The sequence below is a fragment of the Mixophyes fleayi genome, chromosome 1 (genome assembly GCF_038048845.1).
Source record: "Mixophyes fleayi isolate aMixFle1 chromosome 1, aMixFle1.hap1, whole genome shotgun sequence".
In the NCBI taxonomy this organism is placed as follows: Eukaryota; Metazoa; Chordata; class Amphibia; order Anura; family Limnodynastidae; genus Mixophyes; species Mixophyes fleayi.
In genome coordinates this window covers 155,359,656-155,376,051 of record NC_134402.1, presented here as the reverse complement: position 1 = coordinate 155,376,051, position 16,396 = coordinate 155,359,656, and the positions used below count along the sequence as shown (strand labels likewise).

General features: G+C 38.6%; 1 protein-coding gene across 1 annotated transcript; it reads right to left on the bottom strand.

Moving 5' to 3' along the window:
* Positions 1-243: 243 nt before the first annotated feature.
* Positions 244-16,124, bottom strand: EPGN (epithelial mitogen). Its single transcript, XM_075189545.1, has 5 exons — positions 16,047-16,124; positions 14,239-14,319; positions 7,098-7,212; positions 4,894-5,049; positions 244-2,771 (listed from the first exon to the last, which is right to left on the bottom strand). The coding sequence occupies exons 1-5, from the start codon at positions 16,081-16,083 to the stop codon at positions 2,717-2,719; spliced, it is 444 nt and encodes a 147-aa protein (XP_075045646.1). The 5' UTR covers positions 16,084-16,124; the 3' UTR covers positions 244-2,716.
* Positions 16,125-16,396: the final 272 nt, after the last annotated feature.

Below are 16,396 nucleotides of genomic sequence, written 5' to 3'. Positions count from 1 at the left end.
CATGGTGAATCATTTCAAGTCAAGTCCCAGTACCAAAGATCATACATTCTAAACCAGCAGATTAAATTGTTGGTCCAGGACAATGTGTTTTGATACCAAATTGCATAAATGTAAGACTGCCCATAAGTCTATTTCTGATTCTTGCCCACCACCAAGAATATATTTCATGAATGTGAAATATACAAGAGTCAACAACATTTTAACCAGCATGTAATATCACACAGTGGTATTTATTATCAGAGGGCAGTCTAGTCATTTACAGAGCAGTGCATAGTACCACACAAGACATTACAAGGGCACAGTGTGGCAGAATAGTTTACCAAGGAAGCAAATGTCAATATATAAAACACAATAAAGCATAATAAAGCAGTGTATGACATGATAAGTATACAATGGCACAATAAGTGAAGCAGAACATAGAGTACAACATTAATTTAGTAAGACAAGATCAGTTCCCATCTTAAGCTTATTCATTTAATTTATAAACATGCCTGCCTCAGTGTTTTTTCCCCTTGGATGAGGTAGTAATTCAGGATACCAGGGATATATTACTCAAGTCACTTATTGTTTACATTTTTACTTAATTAACATCCCAAATGCTATTTCCCCTGCATCTGCATATGTCCTACAGTGTACAGCCACTATCTGCCAATGTAAGAAACTGTCCTTTTCCTCTTTTGCCACTTATTTGTACCTGATTACTAAGTGCTTGTGGCTGAGTGGTGTTGTCACCAAAATCATGCTCTCTATTTGTAACCTTCAGATAACCATGTGGTGGAACTAAAGATTAGAGTACCTTATGTACCCAAGCACAAGGGAAGTGGCTGACGTTCATACGGGTGATGGCAGCTGAAAAGGAAATATCACTTGCAAAACTATTTAACCAACTAAATTAGTTTATATTAAAAGGAATTGGTCTGAGTGGTTCTTCTCTGTAATCTTGAAACGTTATCATATCCAAGACAGGAGACCTTCCTGACTCGCACTCTTACAGGAACAGAAAAGGTGAAGGTACAATGACTACAGTCAAGTTTGGGATTTGTAATACTACTAGTTGTCTAAGAGTATTGATAATACACATATTACATTCATTTAAATACATTTTCTATAGAAAACCTTAGAGTGTGTAGTATTAGCATGATTTCCTTATCCTAAGCAACAACAGACTAGGTCAGACAGGGTTGGTCACAGTTGATGTACAGCAAAGAAAAGTAAATTAGGCTTTTGGGGTTGTTTTTATTTGATTTAAAGTTTTTTTAATACAGTGTTTGTGTCTTTTATCCAGTTAGATACTACTGTGAACCTACTTATACGAGCGGGTACCTACAGCCAAGGCATGATGGTGCTTGTAGTTCCACAGTCTGTAATGTGTTTAGTTAGCCATAGCATGCCTACCACTTTTGTCACCATCAATTGAATACTGGTAACCTAATCATGGACATATCATGGTATGTACAAACAAACAAATAACAAATCAAAGCCCTATTCATAACTATACCTAGAATTTTTTCCAGGATCTCTTTTTTGTCTCCTAATTGTCAGATATGCAATATATTCTATTGGAAACCTCCTCTGTTGGGGTACAACAATATTTTGCCCTTAGGTCTACTTTACAGGAGGTAGAGTAAATTATTATGGAAATATTTAAAAGAATTGTAAAGCGTTATGGAATTTGCTGACGCTATATAAATAAATGTTGATGATGTTGATGAGGATTCATTTTCACATTTCTTAGCTTAGATCTTTAATCAAGTTTTTAAGCAGAGCAGCTGAACACTTTTATAGTCTCTTGGGGCAGAATTATCTACGGCTTCCCAGTACTGTCATAAGCTTTCAGAAAAGGCAGATGAGGTCTTCACCTGTAGCATCCACCTTTCCCGTAGAGTTAGATGCACTCACAGGTACTTGGATGCCCCCAGGATTTACACTCAGATTTTGTAAAAGCTTATATTCAGAAACTGGTAACGTGGAGATAGGAAGCTGTGAGAGGCAACTTGAAGCACAGGATAACCAGGGCCATGCTTGAGTTCGAGGGTCAGAGGCAAGCAAGGAATGTTGTTGAACAGGCTGAAAAGTCATTGCTGGCAGCAGGAAAGATAGTCCAAGAATACAAGCCAGAGGTCAGGGGCAATCAGCAAACAATCAGAGTCCATTAAGTAGGCTAAGGGTCAAAACAGGTAATTGGGTAGAAGTTCACAAAACAAGGAGCAGGTACAGCTATTGCAGAGCAAAAATGCTATAACCGATAGGGTCGCTAAGCCCTCCCTGCCTTTTAAACATAGGTGAGCCAATCAGAGTTGGAGCCAGAACACACACCCCTAACCCAGGTGAGTGTGGTCAAGTAATTACACTTGCGCACAGCTCCTGTCAACACCTGGGGCGGAAGTGAGCAAGGAGTCCCAGTCACCAAGGAAACCGCTGTGACACGAGAACCGGAAGGGACGTCCCAGCTGCCTGGGCAACAGCCAGGACACGGAGACAAAAAGGTCCTTGAGCCATCACGGTTAGCGCTGCGGCTCGTAACACAACCAGTATACATGCTCAACAGCTTAAGTGAATGGAGCCTAATGAAAGAATGAACGTAAGTGGTAATGACTGGCTGCTATAAAGTCACTACAGCAACTGTGGCCAATAAGTAGACAGAACATCCTTTTCATTGTGACGTGAAAACGCTGTCATCCATTTTTCAGTGCAGGCAGATTTATACATTCAGAATTCATAGGGTTTCCTCTCCATTACACATACCATAATTTTGGGTTGACTTTTTGCATCTGAAAGAAAGAACATACATTTTAAATAATAGTATTAGTACATACAGCAAAAGCAAAAAGAAAATGAAGAGGTTGCCATATACTAAGTGAACAAAACAATGTTACTTTAAAGTCTTGATTTAAAAAAAAACGCATCTACAATTAGATTTGTGGGAACTTGCAGACAAATTCCTGGCTTTATTAAAGCTGCTATCAAGGCAAACTTTTAATCAGATAAACCTGTCTATTAGACTTTCAATTGCAAACAACATGGTCATATATTGTGTGATATTAATGTGGGAACTTATAACTTAACAACCAGAAGTTCCCCTTTTCATTCATACAATCTATACACTGCAGAGGATTTACAGTGAACAATCGCACAAGTGACGGAGAAACAGCTGATTACTTTCTTTATTTTGATCATTTTCCACTACATTTAGAATAGAAAGGTTCACATAATTGATGTATTATGTATATTGTTATGCATTTTGTGCTGCAATGGATCTTTCAGAATTACCTGACAAAAGTTCAGACTTTCCCCTGGAGAGTCAATATTTTTTGCATCCAAAAATGGCATTGATTCACTTAAAATGGGCTGCCCTTGTCTAAAATTGTTTTGTAATTGGGAGTGTTGGCAGAAATGTTTTGGGCGTTTTTCTACCAATTGCGTAATATTTTTTATAACCATCAATGTATAGTTTATTACTACATTGTAAATTTCACCTTAACCTTTCAGACCGCAAACACATTCTGCCATAAACAAAGCTTTTTACTGACTTCAGAAAAATGTGTGAAAGATTATCCCAATGGAATGTAAGCGAGTACTATCATTCATGACTTCTGCTCAGCATTATAAACTACAACTGGCATTAAAAAGAAAGAATTATGAGCAAGCCTTTGCTGACGTCTGTGTAATTAACTAGTTCAGGATTATGACAATGGCAAAGTTATCCTAGTATCACTATCCAGAAGTAATTTCCCATACTAAAGTTGTCCTTTAAATAACCTTCATAATACTGTATTTTGAAACAAGGAGGAAAACCAAATAACTGTTTATAATAAAAAAAAATATACCCTCTATAGATGTAATGAGTCACAATTAAGCACAGTAAAGCTGAAACAGGGAATTTTTGGGAGACTCCCAGATTCTGGGTAGGTCTCTCGGACTCCTGGGAGAGTAGGAATTCCTCCCGCATCTGTCCACTTCCAAGTGAAGGGGGCAGAATTATAGCCGCAATTACGCGATTCTCGTGGAATCGCATAATTTTGTCACCGTCCCCTGCTGTAAAATGACACGTGTGCGTCATTACATCACAGGGGCGGTGCCAAAAATAACAAGATTCGACAAACCCTGTCCCTCTTTCCATACCTCAAAATGTTGAGGTTACCACGTATGCTCAGAAGATCAGGGGCAGCAGAAGGACGGAGAACATTTTGCATAATATAATTTATAAATTATCTATATTTTATATATTCTGCACTTGAAAGGGTATTTTCAGGGGCGGAAAATTACATTACCAACTGCCATAGCAAAATGGGGGGTGAGAAGCAGTGTTCTGCTGCTGAAAATATCATTCCAGGTGCAGAATGCTTCAAATATTGATAATATATAACTTATGTACATAAAAAACAGTCAGTATTTAACTTATGTGCAAAACAGAAAACTGATTTGCACCCCTTGCATTATAACATGTTTTTTTCCAGGAGACATAAATAAGAAACTTCTTAATTTGAGATCCTTAATGAATCAGGCCCTAGGTTCTCAAGAGAGGGGTTATCCCCATTAAAATATAGGGCAAAGGGTAAACAAACCATTAAAATAGCATACGTTTTCCACAGCAGAAGCTCTTTTTGCCTTTTGATAAATCAGCCCAAGTTTTATATCTAGAACTACCTTTTAGAGAGGGACCATGCAGTGTGCTTGCCCCATGGTTAAACTATGCCAGCAAGCCCTTGACCATTGCACTTGTAGCACCTGACTAAAAACACACTCTGCCGCACCAGAAAAAAACACTCTGCAGCACCGGACTAAACCACACTCTGCAGCACCGGACTAAACCACACTCTGCAGCACCGGACTAAACCACACTCTGCAGCATCTAGACAGTACATTATACTTAAACTATTTTTCTTTACATACCGTTTCTGCCTGTAGCACAAGACAAAGACAATCAATCCACTTATCAACAATCCTACTCCTATTCCAATAGCAATATATGTTGCTTCTATTTCTTTTCCGTATGTTGCTGGTAAAATGAAATGTTCACATCTTTCCCCTGTGAAGCCGGATGAACACCTAAGTAAAAAGCACAGAACTAGTTTGTAAAAATATTCCACATATAACAACTTTGTGCATATTATATTATGCTCTATTATATGTTTAGTGCTCCCTCTCCAAACTGCTAGTATAGTGAGAATAGCTTTATGTAGGGAGTATAACAGGGATAATGCAGTTTAATGCACTATTCTTGAGAGGACACATCTATTGGCATTATAAACAGAAGTATAAAGAGGAAGTACAGTATATCAATGAACATACTGTAGATTACCATTTAAAGTAAAGGGATAATGAACATTTGCTTAACAAAAACGTTGCTGCTCTTTGCCATTTCATCATCATCCGGCATCATTGCAAAAGTGGTTTATCACTTTAATGAAGAAATCAGAATCTAACCTACAATAATATAAATTCTATGACGTTTTCAAGCACTACATTTATAAATAATTGTGATCCATTTGCATTTGCAAACCTCTTATCTATTCACTTACTCAACATCATTAACAGCAGCGTATTCTCCAATGAACTTACTCTTACCTCATCCAACAACCTGCCAGCGCAGGCTCTGGCTGGAGACATTGCTGAGTATATACAGTAATTTCAGTGCAGTCTGCTATTCCATGTTTTTGCACTGATCTAACCATCCTATTTTACTTCACAGACCGAATTAGGTCATTATGTGCACTTTTGGTTGTTTTTTTGTGTGCAAGATTTCCTTGTTGGTGGAAGGTCTCATGCACTGCATAGCCTGTGATAGTATTTACATAAACGCATGCAAACATCATATTAGTCTGATTCATTATTTCAGATTTTTATTATTTTAAATGTAATATGACATTGCTTTTATAAGTCTTCCTGACACAAAGTAAGGCTACTTACTCTCCCTGCATCTACCTCAAGCTCTTACATCAATAACACGGGGACAACAGACAGGAGTGATATGGAAAAGGGTGATGGGGACAGGTCACGAGCTGAGATCTGATTGCTGGACAGAAGCTCATAGACTATACTTGCCAACTCTCCCGGAATGTCCGGGAGACTCCCAAAATTCGGGTAGGTCTCCCGGACTCCCGGGAGAGCAGGCAAATATCCCGCAAATGGCATCTTGCTGTCAAAATAACGCGATTTGCGGTGAATCGCGTCACTTTGCCCCCCGACAAAATGCAGTTTTTGTCGTGGGGGCGGGGCCAAAATGAGGCGATTCACCACGCCCACCCCTCCCACCCTGCAACCACGCCCCTTGCCTGGGATCTCCCAGAAAGAAGTTTAAAAAGGTTGGCAAGTATGTCATAGACTAAGGAACAGAGCTTGACTTTTCAGAAGGAAGAGACTCCTGCTAACAAGTGTACCCCTTCTTTGTAATACTCCTTCATTGTAATACATTTTCTATGTAGAGAATCGGAATTTTCTGCATAATTGTATAGACAGCCACCGTCCTGAGAAATATCCAGTTTGTACAGGCCATGAAAACACTTGTTTTTAATGTGAGGGATAACTTCCCCTAAGCTACAATCCAAATTCCACACTCTGTCAAACTGGAAACCCATTTTTGACTTGCATTACATTATCATTCCCGCACATGCTAGCTAAGAAGAATTTAAAATATGCGGATACACTTGTGCAACCTGTGCCGACACAAAAGGATCATGACACAAAGTTAAGTATTCATGGGAAAAAACTGTTTTTAGCTATGTTTGTGATCACTGTCAATGCTTATATGATAATGTAACTTGTACTGTAAATTCTAAGCATATTCAAAGACATTCTGTGAACATGTAATGTAAAATCACAAAACTACAGTCATATTTCTTACAACAGTGGTCATGGAACTGCAAAGACACTTCTAATATCCTTCTATTTTATAGTGGGCGTGTGTTATCCCATATTTACAGTAGGATCTATTATCTATAACACTGAAAGTTCAGAGAAACAAAGAGAAAAATTAGATAAATAATTGCTGCAGCACAGGGATTATGTCAAAAACAAAGATAGGATCATCAAGTACTTCCACCTATAGTCACTATGAGGAGCACTGCTAAACAATACACGGAGGATGTGTACAGTACCTGCATAATGGGGTGTCGACAGCTTTATGAAAAACACAGTCCCCATTGATGCAAAAGCTGGCATACTCTCCAGGACATGCAGTCTCTTCTTGTGTGATGTTTTTCAATTCTTTATCTAAAGAAAAAAAATCAAATATTAGTAAAACATATTTTATTAATGCTTGATACATTTTCTTTTGATTTACCTTCAAATTTATTGTTATTATTATTTCATTTTCTTTCATCCTTTTTATGCCTAAACACATCTTTGTCTTCTTTGTCTTTGTCTAAGAAGACTGGTCACTAACGTTTGGTAAAGTTTTGTAAAGTAATGTCTGTGGGATCATCAAAGGACACCTGTGTACAGTATATCAATTTATATCTAGATAATTAGGTTTAATGGATAGGCCATAGAGTCAGCTGACAAAATTATCTTGCTTTGTAAGACATACACATACTTGCTTACTTTTTAGGAGCTCCCTTCCAAGAGGGGACATTGAGGGAAGTCATGGCAACTTCATTAGCCATACCTCCCAACTGTCCCAGTTTTGGAGGGACTCCGTATTTATGGGCTCTGTCCTACTGTGCTAATTAGGAGAGCTGTGTCTTGCTCGGGCGAGAGGAAGGAAAATGGATTTACTGCTAGCGGTGAACACATGCCACGTGCACCTGCCACTGGTGCACACAGCAATGAATGGATATTTTATGGATATGGGAGGAGGTTAAGGGGCAACTTAGTGCTATCAGAGTGCTAGGCATTACCACGTTATCACACAGCAGGGTGTTGGCAGTTCAATGCAAATTGCATCATCATCAGGGGCAAACGCAGGATTTTTAAGGGGGCGGGTTCCAAATAGATTAATTCAGAACAAAGCAAAAAAAAACAAAAAACATAAAAAATAAAGTGCCACAATAAGCAAAATAGCATTGATAACACACATTAAAACTAGTAATGATACCGCACATTAAAACTAACATTGCTAACGCACATTAAAAAATTGAACAACAACGAAAATACATTGATACCATGACACAAGTTTGGCTATATTACATACATATATGCAATATATATAATGTTAGGGCAGCATGGTGGCTTAGTGATTAGCACTTCTGCCTCACAGCACTGGGGTCATGCATTCAATTCCCAACTAGCTTATAGGCAGGCTCCAGTAATTACTTTAGTGAGGATTAATAAGTTAGAGGATCCTATAATACCATCTTTATACATATCACACAACTCTGCATCTCAACCCTGCAGACTCACCAGAGATGGAGTCTTGGGTCTATGAATCAATGATAAAGCACTATACAAGATTGCTTGTGGGCAGTATCTGGCTTCACCCTGTACTCCAATATTTAATAAAATCACTTATATGCCTCCACAAGTACCAGACCTAGTTATCTATATAATTTTCCATATAAGCCCAGTGTCCCTAGGACTCACCGTTCAGCAGGGCAGCCAGTGATGTAATGCCTGGATATGCCTGGGAGGAGCTATCGCGGCCGCACCTGCGCAGCAGCTCAATTTCGGCAATGCTGAATTGTACAGCAGCCGCGGCGCTGTCAAAGAAGCGTCCGCGGCTGTGCTGTAGAAAGGGGCAGTGTTTAACATGTTTATACATGCTTTCGTGCCCATTTGTTCGCGGAGGGGAGGGGTTTCTGGAGAACCAGAAACCCCCCTGCGTGCGCCCCTGATCATTGAGGGATCTGGGAGGATGGTCTACTCTGCGGTAGTCGGGGAGGGTTCACCAAAATTCTGGAGTCTCTTGGACATTCTGAGAGAGAAGACAAGTATGGACATACATTACATTATAAACCCTTCTGGTTTAATTTTCATTGCCAAAAGATGGCAGCACTCTTCTGCTAAAATCAGCAGGAAAGTATTCTCTATGATGATTTCTGATATATATATTAAGTGTTTGATTCTGTCTGTTTACCTATATATGTATTATCAAGCTTGCTGGAAAGTCACGCTATCTGAACAAGGTGTATCATAACAGCTGCAAATTTAGTACTAAATTTGGCAATATGTAGACAAAACACATTTCTGAAAAAAGAGCAATAGCAACGCTGCTGTCTCCAGATTTAATAAGTGATTATTAAAATTGAAATTGCTCTAACCACAAATAAAAAGCAACATCCAACAGCATAAAATGTACGCAGAATTAGGCTGAATGAATACTGGTTGTCTCCATTTTAGTTTGTTAATGTGTTATTATAATGAAATATATTACAATATTTTGATTTAGTATTTATTATTTATTAAAAATCACTAGTGTGTAATCATCAATGAGTGAAAAGCACTACTGACAATTTTACCTGGCAATATGGCTTTTTTTTGCTTCATCCTAAAGCAAAAAGTTACCACCAGCAATAAAACTTATCATTAGCGATAAGTCTTTGTATGATTAAGCCTTTATTTTTTTTTTAACTATTTTTTTAATTTATAAAGGTTTTCAATATTTTTTTTTAATAAAATCTATTATTTTTTTACTTTTTTAATATTATATATACCCAAATCTGGGCTTTCAGTTTCAATGTGCATGTATGTATCTGCAGAGACTGTCCTGGTGAAGCAGAGCTCCCTTGGCTGACCCGGAAATATTATTTTGATAAGTAGCAGCAATAAGGATTTTTTATCCCTGCGGTAAGCAGCCCAAAAATACCCCCAGCCTTGTCGAAGTAGAAATAGGCCTACCGATAAATATATACCTTAGGTCTATATTCCTTAGATATTACATCATAAAGATTTTGTAATCCAATACTGTTACATACAAATTAATGGTTTCATTTATTAGCCTGTCGCTTTGGCGATTTTGCCAACACCATCTTGACAGAGGGGAAATATTAATGGGAGGGCTGGAAACTTTTGGTTTGGGGACAAACACAAGAAAGTGGAGAGGGCTTTTATTGCTAATAATTTATTTAAATAGCACCACTACTATATTACACAGTTGTATACAAGGAATGTTAATCAATCACATCAGTCCCTGCCCCATTTGAGTCTATAATCTAAATTCCATACCAAGCAAGCACAGACATTTTTGGACTGTGAGAGGAAAACAGAGCAACCTTGAAGAAACCCTTGCAAACAGGAGAACACAGAAGTCCGCACTGACTCTCCTACCAGAGTGCCACAATGGAGAAACCGGCATAATTAAATGTGTGGGTGTGGTTTGCTAATGTGGGTGTGTAGTCAATTAAATACATGAAAATTGTTGTAAATGAGTTATAATGAAATGCAATACATACAGTGCATCCGGAAAGTATTCACAGCGCTTCACTTTTTCCACATTTTGTTATGTTACAGCCTTAATCTAAAATGGAATAAATTCCTTTTTCCCCCTCAAAATTCTACCCACAATACCCCATAATGACAACGTGAAAAAAGTTTTTGAGATTTTTGCAAATTTATTAATAATAAAAAAACTAAGAAATCACATGTACATAAGTATTCACAGCCTTTGCTCAATACCTTGTTGATGCACCTTTAGCAGCAATTACAGCCTCAAGTCTTTGAATATGATGCCACAAGCTTGGCACAGCTATCTTTGGGCAGTTTTGCCCATTTCTCTGTGCAGCACCTTTCAAGCTCCATCAGGTTGGATGGGAAGTGTCAGTGCACAACCATTTTCAGATCTCTCCAGAGATGTTCCATCGGATTCAAGTCTGGGCTCTGGCTGAGCCACTCAAGGACATTCACAGAGTTGTTTTGAAGCCACTCCTTTGTTATCTTGGCTGTGTGCTTAGGGTTGTTGTCCTGCTGAAAGATGAACCGTCGCCCCAGTCTGAGGTCAAAAGTGCTCTGTAGCAGGTTTTCATCCAAGATGTCTCTGTACATTGCTGCATTCATATTTCCCTCTATCCTGATTAGTCTTCCAGTTCCTGCCGCTGAAAAACATCCCCACAGCATGATGCTGCCACCACCATGGTTCACTGTAGGGATGGTATTGGCCTGCTGATGAGCGGTGCCTGGTTTCCTCCAAACATGACGCCTGACATTCACGCCAAAGAGTTCAATCTTTGTCTCATCAGATCAGACAATTTTGTTTCTCATGGTCTGAGAGTCCTACAGATTCATTTTGGCAAACTTCAGGCGGCCTGCCATGTGCTTTTTACTAAGGATTGGCTTCTGTCTGGCCACTATACCATATAGCCCTAATTGGTGGATTGCTGCAGAGATGGTTGTCCTTCTGGAAAGTTCTCCTCTATTCATAGAGGAATGCTATAGCTCTGACAGAGTGACTATGAGGTTCTTGTTCACCTCCCTGACTAGGGCCCTTCTCCCCAGATCGCTCAGTTTAGACGGCCGGCCAGCTCTAGGAAGAGTCCTGGTGGTTCCGAACTTCTTTCATTTACGGATGATGGAGGCCACTTTGCTCATTGGGACCTTCAAAGAAGCAGATATTTTTCTGTACCCTTCCCCAGATTTGTGCCTCGAGACAATCCTGTCTCTGAGAACTACAGACAATTCCTTTGACTTCATGCTTGGTTTGTGCTCTGACATGCACTGTCAAGTGTGGGACCTTATATAGACAGGTGTGTGCCTTTGCAAATCATGTACAATCAACTGAATTTATCACAGGTGGACTCCAATTAAGCTGTAGGAACATCTCAAGGATGATCAGTTGAAACAGGATGCACCTGAGCTCAATTTTGAGCTTCATGGCAAAGGCTGTGAATACTTTTTTCACGTTGTCATTATGGGGTATTGTGTTTAGAATTTTGAGGGAAAAAGGGAATTTATTCCATTTTTCCACATAACAAAATGTGGAAAAGTGAAGCGCTGTGAATACTTTCCGGATGCCCTGTAGAAGCCCCATCTCACCAATATTTAATGCAGGCACTATTCCTGTGACCTCTGTACAATATAGTGAGCAATATAAATATACAATACAAATAGCTTCCTAATGTCATATACAATGCAAGGATCATTTTAAGAAATAAATACCATACAGAGAGCAACTTAATGACCAATCTGCAATACAGAGAGTATCTTTATAAACAGTATCCATTACATTACACATTTTAGTGTCTTCTACAGAGAACCTCTTAATAATCAATATACAATACAGAGTGTAGGGTAGTGGCCCACATACAAAATGGAGAGCATCTTAATAAACAATATTCATACAGAGAACTTTCTAGCAACATCATCATAATATACAGTAGATAGCCTCCTAGTAACCAATATGTAATACTGAGAACATTTTAGTGATCTCTATGCAATACAGAAAGTGTTATCCTCACCACTACTCAAAACACAATGCTTACTAGTGGCTACTATTCAATGACAGCCCTATTCTGGAAGTAACTAATAAAACTCACAAATCTCTTATAAATTCACAATGCAGATGTCCCAAACCTCTTATTGCTTTATAATGCAGGACCCTCAAACTTATGATGGTGTTACAGTGCTGACCACCCTCAAAGCTATAGTGGCTTTATAATGCAGTGCACTTAAACCTATGTTAGCTTTACTATACAAACCGTAGATCTCTAGTAAATTAAATGCATAAACTCTTTAATCTCTCTTGGTGGCAAAATCCTATTCCAGATCACTGATGGCAAGTCGGAGATCACTATACATGTGTGCTAGGAGCTGTCAACTGAGTATGACAGCAGACCCAGGAATTGTGCATCTGCACAGTTCAAGGCCGCAGCTGGCGGCCTGGAGACAGGCTGAGGATTCTCCCCAGCTGTTTATAGTGAAACACAGTAAAACACAGCTGGAACGAATGGGGAGAATCCGTCGTCTGACTCTCATCCACCAGCCTTTGCAAGGAGCCTGGCTCAAAACTACACTGGCCTGGGGGGGCAGATAACACACCATCCTTGCCCCATCAAATGGTAATTCCTTTGCTCCTTGTGAGTTAATTGTGTCATTTGCATCATCAAGTGAGCAGGTCAAATCAGCGTGCAGGCAGGCGAGATGTCCTTCACTCCCTGTTCACTGTTGAAACCAGGAGATCCCACTCTAATCTGGGAGTCTCACAGACATTCTGGGAGCGTATGCAACTATGCTATAAGCCTGATGTATTAAACTACTTTAGTAAGAAACTACCAAGTGATGAATTTACGATATGAAAGTTACCAGCACACATAAGATAAAATTACTTATGAAACCTGATTTGATTGCACGAGGCTACAGTGGCACTTTGCTATTAATAGAATCTTCCACAATATTTCAATAATGAGCTTAATATAAAATACGCAATTTTTAAGAAATAATTTTATAATGGATAGTTCATACTAATAACAAACTACACATTCCCTTTCCCATTTTACTAGTTGGAAATATCTCCCCTTCCTGAGATTTTAGTCTAATAGGACTATTAAAAGGCGAAAAGCATGTCATTACATATAGGAAGCCCTATACACCAAGAGGTCACCGTTGGTGATAGCCTACGCTGACCAGCAAGAGTAGCTGGGTCTTACTGGTGATAGCTTCCCCATGCAAAGCACAGGGGTTCCTATTCAACAACTGCATTCTGTTATCTCAGGATCCCATAGACTGTAAGCTTGTGAGCAGGGCCTTCTCACCTATTTGTCTGTATTACCCAGTATTGTTTATTACTTTGTTTGTCCTGAATTGTAAAGAGCTACAAAAATTTGCTGGCGCTATATAAATAAATGTTGATGTTGATGATTGTGATAACAGTGGAAAATGAATGAAAACATGTTGTATTATTAAAGTAAAACATTTTTTCAATTGTGAATTCTTCCCCCAAATTTTTTTTATCTTTCCAATCTATTTTTAACTTTTCTTTTAATAGTAAGTTGAGCTGAAAGCCCAACTGTGCGTTTTAATTCTTTTGTACATGCTTGAACTGGCTAGCTGGTCACACATGTGCAGTTCCCCTGAGACTGGCACAGCAATGCGGTAAGTTCAACTTTATTTTTCCGGACCAGTGTCACCATGGCAGCTGAGTATTGCTCAGCAGTGTCACCAAGATTTTAATGCCAAATTGCGGCGATAGGAGATTTTCTATCATCACAATAAATGTCGATAGAAAATCAGCCTTATCACCACACTATTACAAATAAACCCCTTAGTTTGTTCCAGCTGTAATGTCAGTGCACCTATATGTTTGTCAACAAGCTTTGTTTGCTTCTTAATTGGAACTTCCTCATTTTAGACACAATATTTAATAGAACATACCTTTAGTAAAAACATTTTCGTTAGTGCTTGTTGACGGCGATATGGTGACTGTGGGTTCTTCACTAGACACGGTCATTACTGCTGAATTAAAAAAAAAACAACACTGATTAAACTTAAACTTTCACTGATTAAAATAATAATAATAATGAAAATGGTATACGTGTAATTATACTTAAAAAATTATTTACAGAGACAAAACAAAGTACAAAGTTTTCAGAGGCCTGACCTAGATTGAGTCTACCCCTCCAGCTGTAGTTGAACTGTAACTTACAGAGTTGTAGTGTGGAGACAGTCATAGAGCAACATCTGAGGCCACATCTATCATGTAGCAAAATAATATCATTGTAAAGCAAATTAAAGGTCATTTACAAACAGCCGAAGGTGTAAAACCGCAGTGCAAATTCTCTTTTCTTATGTTACATGGCTTTATTTGCACAATTGAACATTGTTTTGTGAGGAAACACATGGATTTGCTGCCCAAGATGAGGGCATCTGTGGCGTTGCCAAAGTTTCCACTGGCCAATGGGGGGAGTTAGACAGACCAGGGGGTAAATGTATGAAGCTCCGGGTTCTTCAACACCCGCGAGTTCGGCGTCTTCAGCGCTTAAATTTAAAGCGGCGCTGCCTTGTAAAGGGACCTTTACAAGGCAGCGCCGCTTTAAATTTAAGCGCTGAAGACGCCGAACTCGCGAGTGTTGAAGAACCCGGACCTTCATACATTTACCCCCAGGTGTTCCTTGCTGAGTATGACTTAGAGGTAGAGGGATAAGATAAAGGACTGCAAGTAGTGCATTAACAGTGCTTTTTGGACAGTATAAAGCCATTTTTCTCAACCATAAGGGGAGTTAATATTTTGGTTTTAGTCCTATAATTTTATTGGGATGCATTTTACACCTACCACTTGTACCGTGCATTTCTAGGTGCATATCAACCAATTAATTCATTAAAAAGCTTTTATCATACATAGAAAAGTAATAAGTTTAAACCAAATTTCCCCTCACTCTCATAATTAGCTTAAGACACAAATCAAGCTAAAACAAGCAGTATTTTAAGGCAAAAACTGAAAATGTTTATATGAATAAAGGGGGCGGTCCTAATCTGATAGTGGGTTGGGTTTTGAAGGGACATTTCACTCTTATTTTCAGATGTATCCGCAAACCTACAAGGACCCAGGCACAGATTGATTGGCGTGGGTGTGCAATTTGGAATACACTAAGCTGACAAGTAGGCGATAAAAGGCATTTTTGTCATTTGTAAATTACCCTTAGTGCTTCTCAGATTTATACAACTACCCTGCTGCCACTGTTTCTCAGAGAATGGCCAAATTACAGTGGTTGGAACAGTTATCTCTCCAATACATTAAAATTACATTAAAATCTGTGACAGACATGTGGCCATAAAATTCCCACACACAATTCTCCATTATTCTGCCAAATAAAATAAAATAGTTATAGGAACCTATAGCTCCATTCATTGTGTTAGATTTGTGTAGCTAGGAGTCTCAAATATGGAGATTTGTGAGATAAAAGTGGCTAGTGGGAAAAAGCACACAAGTGTTGTAAACAGAGTGCTGTTGCCGGGGGAGAAGGGGGCAGACAACATAAGAAATTCTCAATTGGATAGAAATTGACAACAATCATAGTACAAGACGTTACCTCAGGTGAATCAGTATGCTTGCTACAGAAAAAAGTGTTTTAAATTCTTATTTACTTATACATTATTTTAAAGCAAATTAATATAGTGTACTATAACACAAGACATATATTCTAAATTGCAGAGTAATTAAAATAGTAAAAGTGAAAACTTACCGCATGTCAGTAATAAGAACAGAAAGCATAAAGCCATTGTTAAAACCAGACACGCTCTGTTCGGTCTCCCTCTGAAGTATTAATAGAATTTTCAGGTGAAGTGTCTTCCCTGTTCTACTTCTTTTTATAGAAGAGGGAGTCACCTGACTTCTCAAACCATTCACAAATGTCTACACCTGCTGCAAAACCCCCTACAGCCATATGATGAACAACTTAAATAACTTGATCTGTCAAGAAGCACAGTAAACTCCATTTTTAAACTAGTGGGTGTACTGAAACTTGCCAGGAATGTTTAAAGTACCTCTTTTTTGTAAAAAATTTATGTATATTTGTTGTGTGCTGAAAGGTCA

What these genes read in the sequence shown, in the direction of transcription:
- EPGN (XM_075189545.1), bottom strand. Translation starts at nt 16,083, where the DNA reads ATGGCTTTATGCTTTCTGTTCTTATTACTGACATGCG. An exon ending in GTTCTTATTACTGACATGCG is followed by an intron (nt 14,320 to 16,046) that starts GTAAGTTTTCAC and finishes TTTTTAATTCAG; the next exon opens with CAGTAATGACCGTGTCTAGT. An exon ending in CGAAAATGTTTTTACTAAAG is followed by an intron (nt 7,213 to 14,238) that starts GTATGTTCTATT and finishes TTTTTTCTTTAG; the next exon opens with ATAAAGAATTGAAAAACATC.